The 22,845-nt window shown below is 43.9% G+C and overlaps 1 protein-coding gene and 1 pseudogene across 1 annotated transcript in view; both read left to right on the top strand.

Annotated features, from left to right (window-relative positions):
• The first annotated feature begins 5,292 nt into the window (after positions 1-5,292).
• The window catches only part of PRKAA1 (protein kinase AMP-activated catalytic subunit alpha 1), a 48,664-nt gene continuing 31,111 nt past the window's right edge, over positions 5,293-22,845 (top strand). The window contains exon 1 of the mRNA XM_075540971.1: positions 5,293-5,439. Within this exon, the coding sequence (XP_075397086.1) occupies positions 5,313-5,439 (127 nt within the window). The 5' untranslated portion in view covers positions 5,293-5,312. The remainder of the gene's footprint in view (positions 5,440-22,845) is intronic.
• On the top strand, positions 10,414-11,829 carry LOC142440757 (mitochondrial glutathione transporter SLC25A39 pseudogene; annotated as a pseudogene).

The raw sequence follows: 22,845 nt of genomic DNA, 5'->3' as shown, positions 1-22,845 counted from the left end.
ACTTATGGATGAACAAATTTTAATCACTGTAACTAACCTGAAGTTAGGGATCTATTTAACCTAAAGCACAACTATCAAGAGACTGAATATTCTTGGGGAGTTAGCTAGAAAAAAAATGGCTGTTCTTCTGTCTATATCAGGGGTTGGCAAACTTTTGAGATGGGAGAGCCAATCCTGGACTCTCACGGCAATTTAAAAAATGATTGGAGAGCCATATATATATTTTTTGCTAACAAATGATATCACCATTATCTAAAAAAATCCCTCAAATTTTTTCAATTTTACTTCAGAGCCACATGTCTGTACCGAAAGAGCTGCATATTGCTCACGAGCCACAGCTGGCTGATCCCTGGGCTAGGCTATACTGTACTATACACCTGAGGTTATATTGTTTCAGGATCCTATACATGATCAATGTTCTCTATATGAGTGGTATGGTAGTTACATAATGTGATGTCAATTTGAGGATTAAGAGTGTAGTGGTGGAGTCTAGAGTGTCGATCAGGATATTGCCAAGGAGGCCTCTGTGGAGGCTGGAGACTCTCTCTCTGCTCACTCCCTGTGAGACATCCCTGTTGAGAAGACACATGGAGACAGGCTGATGGCTGGAGAAGCCACATGACAGCACTGAGATGCTTATAACACCTCTGGATCCACAAGACTTCCTACCCATTGGCCTGTGATCATCCTGCATAGGGTGTCATTGCATGCGTTTCATGAGTCTGAAGAGGACTTTATAGATTGGAATCACATATATAAGCTAATATGGACTTGATCTGGACTGGACTGGGATGTTTTCTCCATATTCAATTGCTCTTGTATATAAAGCTCTTTCTATACACATGAGTGTCTATGACTTAGTTTCTCTAGCCTACCGGGACTAACACAAGTGGTGTGGCATTTAACATAATCAGTCAAGTTGTATAGGGGTGGAGTCTAACCTGTCAATCAGTTTATTGCCAAGGCCTCTGTGTGGGCATGGCCTTCTCCTGAGGATTCTGGGAACTCCTGTCTTTCTCCTGGGAGGCAGGATACATACTCTCTGCTGGGAGACATTCCTGTTTACAAGATACATGGCGCTACACTGATGGAGCCAGAGTCCTGGAGTTGGAGGAGCCATGTGGAGACTCATGCCAGCACGGAGAAGCTTCTGCTGCCATTGGATCCACAAGATTTTCCACCCACTGATCTGTGATCTTCCTGCATTTGACATCATTGCATGTGTTGTGTCAGTCTGAAGAGGGATTTATGGGCCAGTATCAGACGTATGGGCTAATATTGGACTTTTGAACTTGATCTGGACTGGAATTTTTTTCACAATACAATTGCTCTTTTATATAATGCTTTCTTATACACCTATGAGGGTCTATGAATTTGTTTCTCTAATCTATTCAGACTGGCACAAATAGTCTATCCTGGGATCTCTTAACTGTACGAAGTGCGAGCCGCTCACCCATTCTCACACCTCTATGTCCTCTGCCATCCGTTTGATGATGCCATCCTTTCCTGGGGTGATAGAGCTGCACCATCAGGCTATCTTTATATAATCTCCCTTAGAGGCGTCACCATCACACATAGGATTCATTATTTCTGTGGGAGCCCTGCGCACTATCCTTTAAGATGTCCTGTCAGCTTCTGAGCAGTTCCTTCTATGGGTCAATGACACCACTATCTATTTAGGTTCCTACCCGGAAGCCTGGGAGCTGGTTAAGGTTCTTTCCTTTTGCCCTCTCCTGCACCAATCTGTCAACCCACTGCCATCCAGTCCATCCACTCCTGGGGGTACTAGAGGGCAGGGTAGAACTGCTGCTGTGAGTTTCTGAGACTGTCAACTCTTTACAGGAGTAGAAAGCCCCGTCTTTCTCTGCGGCTGGTGGTTTTGAACTGCTCATCGTATGGTTAAGAGCCCAACATGTAGCTATGACAGCACCAGGACCCCTCACTCCAATCTCCATGTCTCCATCTACCTTTTAAGTAGGTCCTCTTCATACACGATGTTAACATTATCCTTTCTTAACTAGACGTTTGCGGGTCTTCTGATTTATCTCATTTTGTATTACTTTTCTCCAACCATCTTCTACATTAATGTCAGAGTTTTTTGTGATTTTTTTCCCTAATGGTTAGTTTTTTCTTCTCATTCTCGTTTCTTTTACTGTGAGTTGGGACTAACTTGACAACGCCTAACAACATCAACAATAACCAGGCTCTTCTGAAGAGAGAGACGTGGCTGTCTGTTTCTGTGCTGATTACAGAATGGTTATCCTTAGAGGAAAGTTCTACTCTGCCTTATCGGGTTGCTGTGAGGATGGAAATGGGCGTGGTTTAAAGACATAATTGTCATAAAAATATTTCATAGTAATTACAATGTAACTTCAAACCAGTTAAAGCAGTATTGATCTGCATTAATAGCATAGTACTAAAAATAGTGTAATACTCAGAAATTGTCAGCTCTGGACAAAGCTGAAGATAGTTATTGAGGAAGTGGAATGCTCACGTGGATGGTACAGGGTTTAGAAATGGAAAAGACTTAAGAGGAGGTACCGTGGCTCCTTCAGAAACTCTAAAGGGCCAGAGAAGCAGCAGATGACAAGGAACGCCTGGGCTCCTCCACCAGACAGGAGATTGGGTCATTCTACTGTGTCTTCATCAGCTCGGAGAAATGTTGCAATTTATGTGCGAAAAGCTGAAGTACTGCAGTTTGCAAGTACTGAAGTTTGCAAGCAATTTAACCTCTCTTACCCTCCCCCCTTTATAATGAAGTGGATTCAAGCTACTTCTATAATGTCATTTGGGCTCAGTTACCTTCTAATAATATAGAATATACCCAAGAAAGTGGGTGTAAGCCACAGTCTGCCTTATCTACACTTCCAACTTGAAAGACTGTGAGCCTGTGAACATCATTTTCCTGATTGTTGGGGCCAAACACAGAGGATTGCTATTGCAGAGACCATGCCTTTACATTTTGGATCTCTCTCCCAGCCTCACAGCTAACAGATGCTTGAAAAAAGGAGAAAGTGAAGGTTTGAGACTAGATCAATGGGAGCATGAAAGGAACATAGGGTGTAAGAAAATTAAACTCCCCCCCCCAAAAAAAAGGGAATGTAGGAAAGAAGAAGCAAGCTAATAAAGTAAGCAGGCTTATATTTACTTTCCCAGCAACTGATGGATATTAACTAGAATTAGATTTGAACCCAGCATAAAGCAAAAAACAAAAAACAAATTCAAAACAAAAACCAAGCAAAATGACCCCAACCCAGGAATTAAAACTGTTCAATTAAAACTGTTCAATAGACAATGTGAGACCAAAAAAATGATGTCTAAGTCACCCAGTCCGATTCTCCGTTCTGTGATTCTAGGTTTTGTTTCCCCAACAATGCAGTGAATAGTTGTATATGATGCATACCTAGAACTAGAATGAAAATAGCATCCAAGCAGAAGCAAATGGACATTTATGTTCAACATGTTTGTATAGCTTTCCTAATGGAGTCTTCAGTTTCATGGAGACGGGAGAATGGATTTTCAAAATTGTTCTCTTGCAAAGATGCTCCGTGGTTTATCTGGCACTGGTCAGATTGAGATATGTTGTGATTTTCCCTGGTTATGTTAAAAAAATAATAGAACATTCCTCTGATAAATTCTAGACATGATGCAAATTTAAAGTAATTTGTTTCTGAGGGAATAGTTAAAAAAAACTCCGCAGCTGTACCCGCAGGGAGAATCCAGACAGCTCTGTGTAGCATGTGGGAATAAAAAATTAATAAATAAAAACTCAGCTGAAGAAACTCATAAGGTAAAGAGTCAAAGATGAAGAAGCTGGAGAAGAAAAGTTACAAGTGACTCAAGCTAGCCCCAAAATGTCTCACATATTCTAGTTCCTCACATTTGGCCTTTCGGAGTATCACATCCACCGCACCAAGGAACATGATTATCTGAGCAGGTCTAGTTAGAACTGTCCTCTGATTCTTTGGCTAATGCCTGGGCTCAAAAGCAGGGACTGCTGCGTCTTTATACCAAGTAGCAGGCTTAGTACAAAGCAGTGTTTAATATATGTAATTTTGATTTTATAAGCAGGAAGTGTTGTGAAAATCAGAATCGGTAGGTATTTCACTTTCATTGAAAAATAGAGCACATTTTTTTTAGTCTTTCATTTTCTTCAAATACTGTTTTCACAAGTACTCCAAGATTTTGCCATTGATACTTGCCCAAATGCCAAGACTGCCAAATCAAAAGCATCTTTACTGTTTGTTTTTTTTCATGAGACACTAGGCTTTGTCCAGGTAGTGGCGCAGAACCAAGAGAGCAACTCACTTCTATTTCTATGATAAATAGGCACACTTTCCTATCCCCGCAACCCCAGCCCCGCCCGGAAATGGCAGAATTCCATTTGTATTCATAACAGACCAAGTCTTACTCATTCCAAGTACACTAAATATTTGGCTACTGATCTGGTTGATGTTACTGTAAACCTTGATTCCAGCCCAGGAAAATTGCACATTTTATTAATCATTTACTAACAATATAAATCCCAACATGTCCCAGGGCCTGGGGGCACCTCCTTCCCCAACAACATCCACACACATCGCCAAGCGGCTCCCTGCAAGAGGGGAAGGAATTTCCGCAGAGCGTCCTTGGGGGAGGGGGGGCGGAGAGGAGGGGGGAAAGAGGGACTGACAACTAGGTTTCAAGAGAAGCCCCTGAATGGCTCAGAGTCAAGAAGCGCAGCGGGAAGGAAACTCCATGGAAGATGCGAGGGTCAAGTCCCCGTGGCCTGGAGCCTGCATCCGCGAGGGACAGCTACGACCCGGGCGCAGGGCGGCGACCCGGGCGCGGTTCGGTGCGCGCCGCGCGCCTAACAGACCACGCGTGTGCTTTCGCCGAGCGGGATTCCCCGGCGCCCCCGCCCCGCCCCCCGTGGAATCATCGGGGTTCCACCGGTGGAATGACAACACCAGCACCCAGTAGTGGGGGTTGGGGGTGTCCGCAGGCAACCGAGACATCTCCAGGGGATAGAGGTGCCCAGGGCCACCGCCCTTCTCGGCGCCCCAGGGAAGCTGCTCCCGCGCGCAGGTGGGCGGGCGCCGCCCGTCTGTCGGTCTGTCCGTGGCCCGGGAGGCGCCCGCAGAGGCAGCGGGGACCGGCGAGCCCCGCCCGCCAGGGGGAGCGTCTGCGCCCGCCCGCCGCGGGGAGGGGGCGGCGGGGCCGGGCGGCGGCGGCGGCGGCGGCGGCTCCGGGCAGCCCGCCCGCGTCCCCACCCCTCCCGCCGCCCGCCCCCGGCGCGGCCCAGCCCGCCCCCTCCGCCCCCTCCCGGTGCCATGCGCAGACTCAGTTCCTGGAGGAAGATGGCGACAACCGAGAAGCAGAAGCACGACGGGCGGGTGAAGATCGGCCACTACATCCTGGGAGACACGCTGGGGGTCGGCACCTTCGGCAAAGTGAAGGGTGAGGAGCCGCGCGGCCGGGCTGCGCCGAGGCCCGGGATGCCCACGACTCCCGCTCGCCCGCCGCTGTCCGCCTGCTGCGGGGCCCGGCTGCCCCCGTCCGGCCCCGACCGAGCGGAGCCCGAGCCCGAGGCCGCGGCGGGACTGCGGCGCGGCGGCCTCGCGGGGTGGGGGTGGGGGTGGGGTGGGTAGCGGTCGCCATAGCGACGGCGCGGCGGCCCCTGGGCCTGGCCCTTGCAAGGGGCAGGGATGCGGAGGTGCGAACTTTCCCTGGCGGCGGGGCGGGCTGCTGGGGGGCCGGAGGTGTCTCGGCCAGGAGCCCCCCAAGAAGGGGTCTTCCGGTCAGCCCGCGTGCAGCTGCCCTGGCGCAGGGCCAGCCCGTCGCGTCGCGTCCCGGCCGGCCCGGGCAGGGTCCATATGTCTGTCCTTGTTAAGACACTGGCGGTTTACCTGCGGCTCCTTCCCAGGGCGAAACGTGTTTCCCGAGAAGTCAGGTTGCTTGCGTTGGCCTGCAGAACGACAAAGAATTACAAAGCAAAGGATTGAAAACCAAACCCAAAAAACCTCCTGAAACCGTCGGAAAGGGTCGCTGACTTCCTTTGGAGCCCTTAATGAGTAGAAACTGACCTCTTCATGATTTACATCCCGACTGCTGGCTGTGTCTGTAGTTTTTGAGTCCTTAGGAGTTTGGCTTTGTTGTGCCTAGTAGCTGGTTGCCCCATTATAGCGTTTCATCAATTCATCTCTACGGATGACTACCATATTATTTCCAAAGGGTGGTATTTATATTTATATGAACAGTTTCATGTATGTCATTTGGACTATATTTTAAAAAAAGAAAAGCAGGCAATCTCATAGTGCTGGAAAACTTTGGTGTTTCAACGGTATTCTGGAAATAATGAGCTTTTCAGCATCCACTGATTCTGATACAATGTGTAACTGAAACAAGAGGCGTAAATACTTTAAAAAAAGATTTGTAACTACTGGGATTATAGATGAAGGAAGTCTGAAACTGATAGAAATAATGCATCCATTAGTTTTGGATTAATAGACTATTAGCATTTACTAAGCTCTAGGTAAATATTTGACGTGAAGGAAAAACGATTCTGAAAGTCTGTACAGAGAATTAATTAATTGAGCTTTGCTTTCCCTGAGCTAAATAAAACATCACTTACTCTTACCTAGAGATGGAAGAAGAGAACCTTCACTTTCCCTTTCTGAATTCTATCCTTGTAAAACTGCTGTACAGCCTACACGGAAGTCCCTGCTGAAAACTTAGGAAAATCAGCCAGGCTAGCCATGTAAGGAAATGCCAGAGCAGGGTAATGACTGCCGTTAGGGCAGGCTGTGCGCCTCCAGTCATAACGTAATCCATCTGTGGCTTCAGTTGGTTTTTCTTGTTAGCAGTTAGTAGGGTTTGTGGGATATGCCCACCCAATGAGAATGATAAAGCCACTATTAAGACCCCCATCCCATTTGAATTAGGGTGCTCATCATTCCTTTAATAGAGACCTGAGCAGAACCAGGTCTTGTTTGCGAAGTCTTTTTTGGCATGGCATATAGGCAGGCAAGAAGAGGTGGTTCATTTCCTGGATTTGATCTGTGATGTGGCTGCGACACGAATCTCTCCAGGGACTCTGTCTTCATGTTCCTTGCCCTTCATGTTCGCCTCTTGAAGTACATACTTTGTCAATAACCTCCCTACATACAGAAAGTTGAATATTGGTCAAGGACTATAGCTTTTGTAGCTATGGTTAGATTTATTGATAAATACATTAGTGAGATTGGTCAAACTTCTCAGAGCATTTTAATGTTGTCAAAAAACTAAAGTAAGCCCACTGCCATCCGTCAATACCAGAGACTCACAGTTGCCCTACAGGACAGGGTAGAACTGCTCCTCTGGGTTTCCTCGACGGAAATTCTTCACAGGAGTAGAAAGCCTTGTCTTTCTCCCATGGGGTTTCTGGTGGGTTAGAACTGCTGTCCTTGTGGATAACAGCCCCATGTCGATGAGTTATATTCGAAATCAGGACTCCGAATGTTGTCAAAGTGATGCTTTGTTTTTCCCACAATGGAAGGTCCAGCTCAAACTGGTAAAAAAACAATTTGGAATCCCGGCATACCTGTTGTGAGTCTCATTGTCAGGAAATGTGTCCCTTAGAGGAATATGGCCTTGTCTTGGGTGTACATTTAGGAGCATCTCCTTCTGAAGTATAGCCACTCACTTGACTATTTTGTTACCTGATATTTTTCATTAATGACAATCGTAAAAAACTACTCCCTAACTATTGTGCACATTAACAGTATATGCCTTACATTGCCATCAGTTGATGATGACCCGTAGTGACCTACAGAAGAGGATTGAGCCGTCCCTGTGGGTCTTTGAGACTGTAACCGTTTCCAGGAGTAGAAAGCCCCATCTTGCTCCCTTGGAGCAGCTGGTGGTTTCGAACAGCTGTCCTTAGAGATCGCTATGTCTAACAAGACACCGGAGCTTCTCCTAATGTACGTCTAGCAGTAGCGAATGCTGAGGTGCTAGATGGGAGTAGTTAGGCAAGAGTTACGCTGGCCGTGAGTTTAAGGTTATGTGTCAGCTTGCCCGGGCCATGGTTCTCGGTGGATTGGCAGCTTTATAGCGGTATAATGACAGTCCTTCATTTTCTTGTACCTCTGATTTTTGCATAAGAACCTGGTTTTGGGAGCCAACTATGTCACTAAATAAGGAGGGGGTGTTCTGGACAGTGTGAGGATGGAATATGTATCCATATATAGGATTGGGCTATTATTAGAATACAAATGAGCAGGCAAAATGGCTATTGTAGTGGTGGTGTTGGTAACCTTAAACTAGCCTTAATTTGATAGCTATTCTTATGAATAATAAGGTTAGGTCCTTATTTCTATGGAGATAATTTGGAATAAGACTTTAAAAATTGGTTGTAAACATTGGCAAGTATAACGTAGAAAAGCAATCTAATAGAAGATATGGTATTGAAAGGCAGAAAATGCCTACTAGGAAAATCTGTGATTAAAACCAGAGAACCAAGATAACTGCCCTGAAGTTGATTCTGACTCTGAGCGACCCACTAGGACAGGCAGAATGAGAACTGCCTCTGTGGGTTCCAGAGACTGTGACTCTGTTTTCGGACTGTTACTCTTTAGAAGAGCAGAAAGCCTTGCCTTTCTTCCGAGGAGTGGCAAGTGGTTTCACTGCTGAACTTGCTGTTAGCAACCCATTACGTAGAGGAAGTTTAATTGTTGGGGTGAGGAAAACATTTTACTTTCATAGTGATTATTTTGTTTTCGGTTACTGACAGAGAAAATCATTGATGACTTATAATGGTAGCATTTTGAGGAGAAACTCTGGAACAATGAAAAAAGCATAAATGAACAAAAAAAGTACTTCTGTGGCAGTAAATCAAATAGCAGGGTTTTGTTGATGTTTTTAGTTTTCCCAAAGAAAACAGTGTCTTTAATGGAATAAGCATGTCCTTGGCATATGAGTTGTTTAGACATAAAATTTATTTAAGCTGTTTTTTCTACATAAGAGTCTTGAGATTTTAAAGCAAATAACTTGTTCTCTTTGGGGCATGAATTCACAGTAGATGTTATTTTAAAATTCCATAATTAAAAAAATATATGTGGACTTGAGCTGTCACTGTCCATGATAATAGATTAAGCCTCAGAAACTAATTGTAAAAGATACACATTGTATGATACTTTTACATAAATTTAAAAGACACGCAGAAAAGTTTATAAATTGCTGATGAGAGTATAGATTGGTATTATCTTTATAGAGTGTGCCAATATTTATTTTTTTGTGTGCCAATATTTATTACACTTAACCTAAAATTTTAACTTCTGGGAATTTATCCTATAGGTAAATTCATGTGTGGAAAATCCCTTACCAGATGGTTCATAAACATAATAGATAATAATTAACCTTTTTTCGGGGGACAATAATTAAATTATAGTTAATCCATACAGTGTATCTTGTAAACATGAAGCAAACAAACAAAAACAACTCAAGGGACTTCTTACAAGTTAGAATGCATTTTCCAAGATGTATTTTTTGAAAATCTATTTTTGGTTTTCAGTGACTGTTCACACAGCAAATAAGGGTCCCTTTCTGCAGAAGTTATTCAGTGACATTACTTACGTTTTCAGATGCTATCAGCATTCTCATTAATTACATTCTCCGTGTTCTGTTTCCTGCCCACCCCCCTCTTTCTTATCTTTGCATTAGAGTAAGCTGACCTTTTGGTTTTCTGTAGGTTTATTTTTTTTAATGGAGCTCTGTACACATGGGTACTATCTTTTACATTGTATGCCATTCTGTTGCTTCACTACAAGTGAAGGGAGTTCATTGGATACTTTCCATTCAAGGCTTAAAAAGTATCACAGAGAAGTAGTCTCAGGGAGTTCTCCAGTCTCACTTGGTTTAATAAGTCTGGACTTCTTAAGAATTTGAATTCTGTTTTATGTTTTGCTTCGGCTTAAATTGGGCCCATTAATTGTAGCCTTGAAGAGGGTTGGCGGCCAGGCACCATATAGTTCTTGTGGTCTCAGGGTAGATTGTCTGTGGCTTGTGTAGGCTATTAGGATGGTGGGCTTGTTTCTTCTTTGAGACTGGTTTTCTGTCTTTATTTTACCAGCATGAAGAACATGACCATTTTGGTGCCACTTGTTGGAGCTATTCTGTAAGACTAAGGATCTGAGCCTTCACACTCAGAACACCATTCTCAAAAGGTGTTTGGTTATATCTGAGGAGGAACTGAAATATATACGTGTGCACCTACATATCTATACATACATCTACACACAGATACTTCCGTCTGGGCACACATATTATTCACTTGTACCCATCTCTGATGTCGAGGGTTATGTTATTGGACTGACAACTGAAAGGTCAGGAGGGCGAAATCATCAGCCAATCCCCAGGAGAAAATTGCAGCTTTCTGATTCCATAAAGATTTACAGCCTTGAAGCAAGCAGAGGCCTCTGAGCGGGGCGGACGCCCGCGGACCGTGCTCCGGCAGCGGAGCCCCTATGGGCCCGCCGGGTTCCCGGCGCCGCGCCGCGCGAGCACCGGCCTAGAGTCAGGATTGAGACCGCAAGATGGCTGACCAGGACCCGGGGGGCATTAGCCCCCTCCAACAAATGGCCTCGGGCGCTGGAGCAGTGGTCACCTCTCTCTTCATGACGCCCCTGGACGTGGTGAAGGTGCGTCTGCAGTCCCAGCGCCCCTCGGTGGCCACCGAACTGAAGCCGCCCTCTAGACTCTGGAGCGTCTCCTACACCAAATGGAAGTGCCTCCTGCACTGCAACGGTGTCCTGGAGCCCCTCTACCTGTGCCCACACAGCACGCGCTGCACCACCTGGTTTCATGACCCCACCGGGTTCACCGGCACCACGGATGCCTTTGTGAAGATTGTGCGGCACGAGGGCGCCAGGACCCTGTGGAGTGGCCTCCCAGCCACCCTGGTGATGACTGTGCCTGCCACTGCCATCTACTTCACCTCGTATGACCAACTCAAGACCTTCCTGTGCGACCGAGCCTTGACCTCTGACCTCTATGCCCCCATGGTGGCTGGCACTCTGGCCCGCTTGGGCACTGTGACTGTGGTCAGCCCCTTGGAGCTGGTGAGGACGAAGTTACAGGCTCAGCATGTGTCCTATCGGGAGCTGGGCGCCTCTGTGCAGGCTGCAGTGGCTAGGGGCGGCTGGCGTTCCCTGTGGCTGGGCTGGGGGCCCACTGCCCTGCGGGATGTGCCCTTCTCAGCCCTGTATTGGTTCAACTACGAGCTGGTGAAGAGCTGGCTGAGTGGGCCCAGGCCAAAGGACCAGACATCCGTGGGCATCAGCTTTGTGGCTGGTGGAATCTCAGGGACGGTGGCAGCCATCCTGACTCTGCCCTTCGATGTGGTGAAGACTCAGCGCCAAGTCGCGCTGGGCACAGTGGAGGCTCTGAGAGTGAGGCCACCACGGGTTGACTCCACCTGGGTGCTGCTGCGGAGGATCCAGGCCGAGTCGGGCACCAAAGGGCTCTTTGCAGGCTTCCTGCCCCGGATCATCAAGGCCGCCCCTTCCTGTGCCATTATGATCAGCACTTACGGGTTCAGCAAAAGCTTCTTCCAGAAGCTCAATCAGCAGCGGCTGCCAGGCCCTTGAAAGGGGCTCAGGGACTCCCATCTCCTCGGGTGGGCTGTGGGCTGAAGGAGACTGAGCCAAGTGCCTTTTCCTCAGCACCGAGGGGCAGGCCCTGTGGCTTCCCCCCACCGGACCATCCTCAGGCCCTCCTCAGACCGGGCCTTCTTCCTGCTGTACCCCACACCCCAGACTCAAGGATCCTCACTTTCTTACCCCCCCAAGTTCAAGACCAAATTTGCTACCTTCTCCCCAGCTCCCTGCCCCTGTATGTTTGCTGTAACTGGGCCTGCCTCAGTCTCCCCTACCTCTATTAATTCCTTACATCTGAAGATGAAAAAAAAAAAAAGATTTACAGCCTTGCAAGCCCGCAGTGGGCTATGCATTGGGCTGCTAACCGCAAGGTCAAAAGTTTGAATCCACCAGCCGCTCTGCAGGATAAAAATGAAGCTTTTTTCCCAGAAAGATTGAGTTTCAGAAAACCACCGTTTCTACACTATAGGATTGCTTTGAGTCAGAATTGACTTGATGGCAGTGGGTACCAACCAGTCTGTACACATATCTGCCTATATATCTACATATAAGAGCATACACTTCTTTTTTGGTTATTATGAAGTTGTTGCCAGATTGTATGTCATTTTTTTTCTTTTTAGCAAAAACATCCTCTTTCTTTTGCACTTCTTAGTGATAACATTTACATTGGTCAAGATGTATTTTTAAGAGGAAAATCAGAGGGTTCATTCAGTACCTACTATTTGTTACTAAAGGCAGGAGTTTAAGTGTCCAAGTGTAACTATTTGTCTGTGGATAGAGTGACTCTACAGATACACAAAATACTGGTATAGTAGTTCCTCAGGGCAGGGAAGGCAGCAGCTGGGGGGCATTATAATATTTATTTGGCTGTCCTCGTCCACCTCCAGATTGTGTGTATCACGCAGACATCACATATTGAAAAGATTCTTTACAATTAAGTTGCAGTGTTATGTTTAGGGATTCATATACAAGCAGTAAAAATATATGAACATGTAATTGACTCACTCACTGCCAAGGAGTCAATTCTGATTCCTAGTGACCCTATCGGACAGTGTAGCCTTGCCCTGTTGGTTTCCCAGATTGTAAATCTTTATGGGAGTAGATGCCTCATTCTTCTCCCATAGAGCCGTGGCAGATTTGAACTGCTGATTTCATGGTCAGCAGCCCCACACATAGCCCACTATGCCACCAGGGCTATGCCATGCATGTGTAGGAAATGTAATAAGTAGGAATATAATAAAAACTAAATTCAGGATAGTGGTTAACTCTGGGGAGAGAGGAAAGAGAATGAGGCCTGACTTCTGATCTGGGCTTCCTTTATTGCTGATGCTGGTGGGGTGGGAAGGTATTTGTAATAGCACTCCTTTGTAGGGTTAGGGGAGCCTTATGCTTAAAATCTTCTGTTAAAAATAAAAGTAGTTTAAAAAATATCCACATATGAGGGGGTACTCCTCAAAATCCAGAATTGTGCTTGGTGGAGCACAACTTTTGTACTGTGCATTTATCTCGTGAGCATCCGGCAACTCACTCTGAGTTTGTGCACCCAGTGGTGTCCGATAGGGTCACTAGGAATCAGAATTGACTCCATGGCAGTGAGTGAGTCAATTACATGTTCATATATTTTTTCTGGCTGGGAGGGCTGGCTCTCTCTGGTCACAGTGAATTTTTCCATAAAAGCGGTTTTGTTCGAACCTCGTTCTTTGTGATGGCTGATTCCAGAGAACAGCGGGCACCTGTGCAATTTTGTTTTCTGCTTGGGAAAAATGCCGCAGAAACTGTTGTGATGTTGAACACAGGATTTACAAGGACAGTGCTATAGGTAGAGCTCAAGTACACGAGTAGTTTTCTTGTTTCAAAAAAGGTGAAATGTCAATTGATGACAAACTTCGTTCTGGATGCCCGTCAACTTCCTGAATGGACGCAAATGTCAACTCAGGTAGTGCATTTGGAGTTTGTCCCACCAGGTCAGACTGTTAATCAAGCTTTCTGTTTAGAGGTTCTGAAAAGATTGCATAACATTGTGCAAAAAGAAAGCCTGATTTGTGACTGATGGGGGACTGGTTTTGCCACCACGGCAATGTACCCACTCACATAGCCGTCTCAGTGTGCCAGTTTTTGGCAAAAAATAGCATGCCTCTCTTGCCCCATGCACCTGACTCACCTGACCTCTCTCAGTGCAAATTCTTTTTGTTTCTGGGATTGAAGGAGGACATGCAAGGACAGCAATTTGATGATGTAGAAGAGGTAAAGAAAAAAAATGAGGGAGGTGCTGTCAGCCATCCAAAAAGATGAGTTTGAAAAATGTTTCGAAGAATGGAATTACAGATTTGATAAATGTATTAAGTATAATGGACAGTACTTTGAAGGTGATAAGGTTGCTTTGTAATAATTTATAAGTTTTTAAGGGTTCGTGAGGGAGGAAGAGGGAAGAGAGGGGGAGGGAAAAGAGGAAAATGAGCTGATGCCAAGAAACCAAGTGAAAGGCAAATTTTGAGAATGATGAGGGCAATGAATGTATAAGGGTGCTTTACTCAATTGATGTATGTATGGATTGTGATAAGAGTTGTATGAGCCCCAATAAAATTACTTATTAAAAATAAATTTTAAAAAACAGCAAAAAAAATTAAGTACATAGCTTGGTGGGGTGGAAGGAGAGGGGGATTCCAGTTCTTTTAGGGTACCCCCTTTATATGTTAAAGTTCATCCCTCTCCAGGACTAATTTAGTTCTCCAGTACTCATAGTGGTGAAAATTTTATTCTTTTAGAGTGGGAATGAAATGGCTAGATAATTAAATTATCTTTAGTAGATATTTTTGGCTCTGGTATCAGTTTTAAATCCCATATTCTATTTCAAAATTCTTTTAAATTAAGATTTTTGTTTCACTTAAGGATTACATATCTGACTAGAAGCTTAGGTTTTATGAAAGTGTTCTGCAATTACTAGTGCTCCTTTTCAGTCATAGTATTTCTAGAGGACATTTAGTTAACTAACGTGCTACTGCTGTGAGGGTGACATGGTAAGCGTGGATACCTTATTGCAGGTGTTGGGCAAGTCTTCCGAGGCTGAACTACGCATCTTACCATGTAGTTCAGAAGCACAGTTCGCAGGGTTGGCAAGTAATGACTGGCTGAAGTTTTGCTAACAAAATCCACGTACTCATTGGTTACCATGGATCTGCAATTCATTTGAGCTAATGAAATTAGTCAAAGGTGGAAAATCTTTAGCCTATCACAAGGTTGGATATATAGTTCCCACCCTCACCCTAGGGGGACAAATAACAGAAAGGTGGGTGGAGGGAGAGAATGGACAGTGGTGGAAGACATGAAAAAAAACCAATAATAATATATAATTGATCAAGGAAGGAGTCAAGAGGGTGGCAGGGTTGGGGAGGGAGGGAAAGAAAGAGGAACTGATACCAAGGGCTCAAGTAGAAAGAAAATGTTTTGGAAATGATGATGGCAACATATGTAGAAATGTGCTTGATACAATTGATGTGTGGATTATTGTAAGAGCTGTAAAAGTCCTCAATAAAATGATTAATTAAAGAAAAAAAAGCCTGAAATGGAAAAAAGAAAAAATCTTTAGCCCAGCTAAATGAGAAGACATTTGAGGTTCTACTATTGCTCCCACGCAGCCTTTTTTCTCCCCCTTCCACAACAGTTTTAAGATTTTTTTTTCCCAGCTCATAGAAATGAGAATCCTCAGCTGTGAAGGATGAGCCACAACTTCAAAAAGCAGACAGAGGAATCCCACAGGAGCGGGAACATCATAAAATCAAAGCGCGAAATCCTACCCAGCTAAATAACTCCTTCAGTTACCCTGTGCGAAGACAAGGACAATCACTGATGCTTTTAAAGTAGAACATTTGCATGATTCCCATCATTAGGTACATTGCGTTCCATTTCAGAAATCATGGGCATGTATGGTACAGTTTCTTTTCCTCCTCGATCTAATTCTTGTAGCCACTGTGCCAACCCAGCTGCTGAAGAGTTTCTTGGTTTTGTCTGACCTCCTGCTTCGCTGCACATGATGTCCTTTAGGGAATGGTCTCTCTTAATAAGTAAAGGATACGAAATGAAATCCTGGCCACCCTCCCTTCTGAATGTACTTCTTTCCAGAGAGATTAGTTTGTGCTTCTGGCAATCTGTGATGTATTTAATAGCCCTCGCCAACACCATCATTCAAAGGCATCATCACTTCTTTTCTTTTATGCAGTTTTTTTGGATTATAGCTCATACATCATACAACTCAGTAGTCTAGTCATGTCAAGACTGTACAATCATCACCACAATCAATTTTAGAAAAATGTTTTCATTCTCTTACTCATCGTTATTAGCTCCCCTTGTCCCCGCAATCTCCCCTGCCAGCCCCTCAAGGAACCATTTATCCATTAATCCAGTTAGATTGACCGATTCTGGATTTAATATACAGAAAAATGTCAAAACACAAAAACTCTAACAGCAATAACAAAGTAAAACTGAGAAAACTTCAAAAAAGAAAGCAGAAAATATAAAAACTGGAGCAAATTCAACATGACCAAAGGGGAGATGCAATGATCGCGTGTTAAATTTTAACCCGACTGCATCTGCAGTAAGCTTTCCAATGCATGCTGCCCAAAGCAAGGCTGTTCGCCGGAGGCTAATCCACGTGCAGTTTCCTTTTTTTTTTTGGCAACAACTTTAAAATGGGTCAAAAGAGAGACCAAAGGACAGAATATTACGTTTTACCTTAACTCTCTGTCCTAATCAACTTCACAGGGCTCAGCAGGACTATTCACATCCCTTAACTATGATCTGAGTCGTTCCGCTGAGGCTCAGTCCACATGTGCACCTTACAGATTGGACTGCCCTGTCATCCTATCGCCTTCTGCAAACCAGCTGTTCACATTTAAACTCTGATACCATTCCTTCCTTCTGATTTGGATTTTATTATTTACAAGCCTTGGATCACACAGGTCAGTCTGCTTCTTCCATGTGGACTTGGTTGACCCTCACTTTGCTGCTTGTTTGAAGACCCCAGAGGCTGTTCCTTCTGAAGACGGGCACCATCTAGTTTCTTCACACGTTCAAAGGCTTCGGTTCTTGTCTGATCTTGTTTTTGCATACCTAAGAAACAATTGAGAATAACATGGCTTGGATCAGGGATACCTTAGTTTTTAAAGTGATGTTTTTGCTTTTTAACGCTTTAAAAAAGTCTTTTGCAGCATATTTCCCCCATGGAATATGTCAATTGATTTTCTGGCTGCTGATTCCAGGTGTATTGGTTGTGGATCCGAGCAAAATGAAATCTTTGATAATTTCTATCTTCTGTTTACCAAAATGTTGCTTATTGCCTTAATTGTGAGAATTTATATTTTCTCTATATTGAGGTATAATGCTAGGTTATAGTCTTCTGTCCTCTTTAGCAAATGCTTCATGTCCTCTTCACATTCAGGAAGAAAGGCTGTGTCCGTCTGTGTACTGCAGTGTCAGTCAGCTTTCCTCTGGTCCTGACACCGCAGTCTTACAGCAGTCCAGCTTCCTGGATTGTGTGCTCAGCATATAAGTATGGTGAAAGGCTACAAGCCCGGCGCACACCTTTCCTGATAGCAAACCACCTGGTGTTCCTTTGTTCTGTCGGGACGAGTAGCACTGAAGGACAGGATATTATGATCAATGCTAAGTGTTTTGCAGTTCCCGGTCTTTGCAAAGTTATAATTTGTGCCGTCAGTGAACCACCATCCTGCATTCTCTGCTTTCAGTCAAGATCCATCTGATGTCAGCAATGATCTATAGCTCTCATTCCACTTGATCTTCAGAATCCAGCTTGATTTCTGATACATTCTGGCAGTGTACTGCTGCAATTATTTTGGGGTTTTCTTCAGTAATATGTTACTGGCATGTATTTTAATGATATTGTTTGGTACCTTCTGCATTCTGTTAGGTCATCTTTCTTTGGAATGGACACAAATAAGAATCTCTTCCAGGCAGTTGATCAGGTAACTACCAAAATTTTTGGCATAAACTAATGAGTGTTTATACTGGTGCATCTCTTTGTTGAAACATTTCAATTGGTGTTCCGTCAATTCCTGGAGCCTTGTTTTTAACCAGAGAAGCCCTACTGGCACAGTGGTTATGACTTGGGCTGCGATCTGCAGTGTCAGCAGTTCGCAACCACCAGCCATTCAATAAGCAAAAGACAGGGCTTTCTACCCCTTTTAAGAGTTTCATTCTTGTATGAGCCCCTAATAAAATGTAAAAAAAAGAAAAAGAAAATGATTACGGCAAAGAATGTACAGATGTGCTTTATACAATTGATGTATGTATATATATGGATTGTGATAAAGAGTTGTATGAGCCCCTAATAAAATGTGTAAAAACAACAACAACAACAAAAAGAGTTTCATTCTTGGGGACTCACAGTGGCAGTTCTACTCTGTCCTAAAGGGTTACCATGAGTCAGCATTGACTTGATGACAGTGAGTTTTTTTATGTTTATTGTTTATACTTAAAGTATATTAATCTAATGGACTTGTTTTAATTTTCTTGAGCTTCAGCTTGTTTCAGTGAGCAATTAACGTTCTCTTCTTCAGTTGTCCACTGGACTTGCTCTGCCTGATGACATTGGACATCTCTGTTGGGTCTTCACTTGGAATTGAGTTGATGCCTGTGTCTTCCATCTGGCATGGTCCAAGTGTACAATTGTTCTGTCTGTTCTATTTAGAATGAATAAGCATTGTTCTTGCAAAATTTTCTTCTGCCACCTCTTGGCATTGTTTCTCTCGCCAAGGCCATAAATTCCAATTACTGATGAGGCTTTCTGCTCCCATAAAGATTTTTAGCCTTGAGAATCCACAGGGGCAGTTCTGCTCTGTCCTGAAGGGTAACTGTAAGTCAGAATGCAACTCAGTGGCAGTGAGGCTTTTTTTAAATCCTTTTTTTGTTACCAACTTCCACTTTCCAGTCACCAGTATTTATCACTGTGTCTTGATTAATTTTAATCTATTTATGTTTAATCTGTTTCAGACAGTTCTGACCCATAGCGACTCTATGTACAACAGAATAAAACACTGCCCGGCCCTCTGCCAGCCTCAACATGGTTCCTATGCTTGAGCCCATTGTTGCAGCCACTGTGTCCGTCCATCTCATTCAGGGACTTCTTGTTTTTTCTTTCTTCCCCTCCATTTTACCAAGCATGATGTCCTTCTCCATGGACTGGACTTTCCTGACAATATATCCAAAGTATATCAGACAAAAAGTCTTGCCATCCTTGCCTCTAAGGATCACTCTGGTTTTACTGCTTCTAAGACAGATTGGTTTGCCTTTTTTTGCAGTCCATTTCTTTTCAATATTCTTCTCCAGCACCACAGTTCGAGTGCATCAATTCTTCTTTGGTTTTCAGTGTCCAACTTTCACATGCATATGAGGCAGTTGGAAATACCATGGCTTGGGTCAGGTGCATCTTAGCCCTCAATGTAACATCCTTGCTCTTCAAAAGAGGTCTTGTGCAGAAGATTTACTGATGCAACTCATCTTTTGATCTCTTGACTGCTGCTGCTTCCATGAGCATTGATTGTGGATCCAAGCAAGACAAAATCCTCGACAACTTTAGCCTTTTCGCGATTTACTATAATGTTACCTATTGCTCCAATTGTGAGGATTTTGGTCTTTACATTGAATTGTTATCCACACTGAAGGCTGCAGTCCTTGATCTTCATCGGCAAGTGCTTCACGTCCTCCTCACTGTCAGTAAGCAAGGTTGTGCTATCTGCATGTCGCAGGGTAATAGCCTTCCTCTGATTCCTGTATTCTTCATATAATCTAATCTTCTCTGGTTTGCTCAGCATACAAATGGAACTAATAACGATGAGCGGACACAACCCTGACTCACATCTTTCCTAATTTTAAACCGTGCAGCATTCTCTGGTTCCTAGAATACATATCTTTGTGTGTTCATTTCATTTCATTTTTGATAAGCTTCAGTTTTTCTAGCGTACATGCCAATAATTAACGGGTGTTCGTAGCTGTTCTTAATTGGAATCGTCCCACATCAGCAAATGAAGGTTCTGAAAACTTTGCCCTGCCCACTTCTTTAAGGTTAATTGACTATGTTTGGAGAGGGCAGCCTTCTCCAGTCAAGTTTCCAGAGCCTTCCAACTGGCTGAACTTACAGCACTGTATCCAGCAATGTTCACTGCTCTTCCTTTTCATTGACCTCCACGTCCTTCTTAGACCCTCTTATTCTAGAAGCTCTGTTGATGATGCCCCTTCAAGCATTTGAACCACTGGTGACGTAGCTTCTAGAATTATAGGAGCAACGATCTACCACAGTCTGGCAAATTGACAGATGCGTGGTGGGACCAAATATGGGCAGGAAAAAGCAGTGTGGGTGTATAATGTTTCTATTGTTTTCATAGAATGAAGTAATAAAATGTTTTGGGTCTAACAGCTTAAGACATTGTCATTGATGTGGCATGTTTTCAAAAGAGATATTAATGTTTTGATATAGGAAAATGTTCATAGCAATGTGAGATAGTTAAGGTTTATTGTGCTAACCTGGCCGATAAACACATGTGGGGCTAATTGAAGGACAGAGGGAAAAATGACTCAGTAAGCCTCGCCTTTCTAGTTCTAAGGTCTTTTGCTTGGTGATGGTCGGACCATGGTGCACCTGCCTTAGCCAGTTCCCTGCTTCACCTGGTAAGGCTCACTTCCTGCAAGACATCCTGGAGGAGAAGCCACATCATGGACCTACCCTGAAGCAGTCCTGGGTGCTGGAGCAGCCATGTGGAGACCCCTGCTGAGATGCTTATATGCACACTGATTCAGCTTTCCTCCTGTAGTCAGTGTCATTATGTGTGTTTTGTGAGATTGAGGAAGAATTTGTAGATCAGTGTTGGACATATGGGCAAATGTTGAACTTATGGGCTTGGACAGCACTGGGTTGGGATGCTTTCTTAATGTATACTTACCCTTTATATAAAACTCATATATATGTTTTTGTGGACTTGTTTCCCTTGTTTGCTCAGACTAACACACAACAGTACATAATAGGTGAGACTGCTCAATCATTCTTAAATGAGTGAATATATTTTTGAATAATTCTTATCCAATATTGTCAAGTTGATTATGTCTCCAGTCATTCCACAGGATAAAGGAGGACTATATTCCCTAGTTTTCCCGAGATTGTTAATCTTAAGGAACAAACAGCTTTATGGGTCTGTGGAGGAGCTGATGGGTTTGCTCTGCCATCTTACAGTTAGCAGCCCATCCGCAGCACTACCAGGATTTCTAATTCTTACTGCCCACAGCCACTGAGTTCATTCTGCTTCAGATCAGCCACATAGGACAGAGTAGAACTGCTCCTGAAGGTGCTCCTTGATTGTAAATCCTCCAGGAGCAGACAGTCTCATCTCTTTCCCTCATAGTGCCTGGTGGGTTTGAACCTAGATTTTGCCAATAGTAACTCAATGCCTAAGCTACAGTGCTGCCAGACTTCCTTAATTTTTAGTAGTGTTGGGTATTTGACCCATTATTAGTTTAAATATTAGATAACTGTTAAGTGTTTCGCTGAAATGTTTAACTTCTATAAAAGAACAGAAGAAAAAAACATACCAAACTCACTGTCATCGAGCTGATGTTGACCCATAGTGACAGCCCACACCCATTGATTTCTGAGACTGTAGCTGCTTACAGCAGTAGAAAGCCCAGTCTTTCTCCAGCAGAGTGGCTGTTGGTTTTGAACTGCCAGCCATGCAGATCTCGGCTCAAAGCATCACCACTTCACCACCCTGACTTCTCCTCTATAGAAAGGATACTCATATTTGTATCATTTTACTATGTCATTGTGTTTTAAAAATTAAAGTACACTTAAAATATTTGGTAAAAGCACAAAGTGTTAGAATCAGACCTTCTCCCACACTCTATAACTATTAATAAATTCTGTTCTCTCTATATGTGCCCTTTCTTTATATGTGCCTAGTCTTTATAAAAGTAAGATCATATAATAGTTATCCTTTTGTGATGAACTTATTTCACTTAAAATAATACCTTCATGGCATATATATGTATATATATATATATATATATAGGCATATATTAAGACTTCATTTTTTCCTATTTCCTGAGTAATATACCAGTGTATGTGTGTTCACCTTTTATCCATTCATCTGTTGATGGGAATTTAGACTGTTCCTATCTTTTGACGAACGTGAGTAGTGCTTCAGAGAACATTGGTGTATAATTCTCTAATTGAGCAATGTCAAGTAGCTAACTAAATCAGCTGGAAAAAACGATGACGTAAAAGCTGAAATGAAAATTTAAAAGGCCTGTTCAAGAAGACAGTGTAAAGTGTTATAATGAAATATGAAAAATGTGGGGAAAGTTTTGGAGTTAGAAAACTAAAAGGGACTAACATATTCAACACCCCCTCCCCTTACTTTTACTGGGGGCTCTTGCATCTCCTATCACAGTCCATACATTCATCCAGTGTGTCAAGCACATTTGCACATATGCTGCCATCATCATTTTCAAAGCATTCTCTGCCCACCTGAGCCCCTGATATCAGTTCCCCATTTCTTCCTGCTCCCTCCCCCACCCTCTTTCACAAACCCTTGATGAGTTACAGATTATTTCCCTATCTTACACTGTCCTCCGTCACCCCTCACCCACTTTTCCATTATTCGTCCCCTTGGGAGGGGGTTCTAGGTTGATCTTTGTGAGCGATTCCTCCTTTCTCCCTCTACCCTCACCTCATCCTCCTGGGATCTCTACTCTCATTGTTGACCCTGAGGGGTTCCTCTATCCTGGATTCCTTGTGTGTGGGCTCTCATCTGTAGCAGTGTGCATGCTCTGCTCTAATCCGATTTGTAAGGTAGACTTGAGGTCAAACAAAGAATAAAACACAGGAAACAATGAAAAAGAAAAGCTGAATGTGCTGAGACTGGTGTGAAAGAGAGAAGAGCTAGAAGAAGAGGAAAAAGAAAAAGCAAAAGAAGAAAACAAAGCAAAATAAAGAGATAGCTGGGTGCCGTGCCGTGTGTAACACTGCCTCGTGAGGTACGTCGCACTGCCACAGGGGCAGGCTGGAGCTGCCCCTGCCGGCTGGGCAGAGTTGCCCTAGACAGAGGGGAGGGGGCTGGAAGCCAGCAGTGGTATATGGGAGGAAAGAGGAAGAGGAGGGAAACAGAAAAGAAAGGGAGAAAAAACCCCTGTGCTCTCTAAGCCTGACTGTGGTCGTAAAGAGGGAAGA

The sequence above is a fragment of the Tenrec ecaudatus genome, chromosome 2 (genome assembly GCF_050624435.1).
Source record: "Tenrec ecaudatus isolate mTenEca1 chromosome 2, mTenEca1.hap1, whole genome shotgun sequence".
In the NCBI taxonomy this organism is placed as follows: domain Eukaryota; kingdom Metazoa; phylum Chordata; class Mammalia; order Afrosoricida; family Tenrecidae; genus Tenrec; species Tenrec ecaudatus.
Note: the sequence above shows the minus strand (reverse complement) of the source record. Positions and strands in the feature narration are given on the sequence as shown.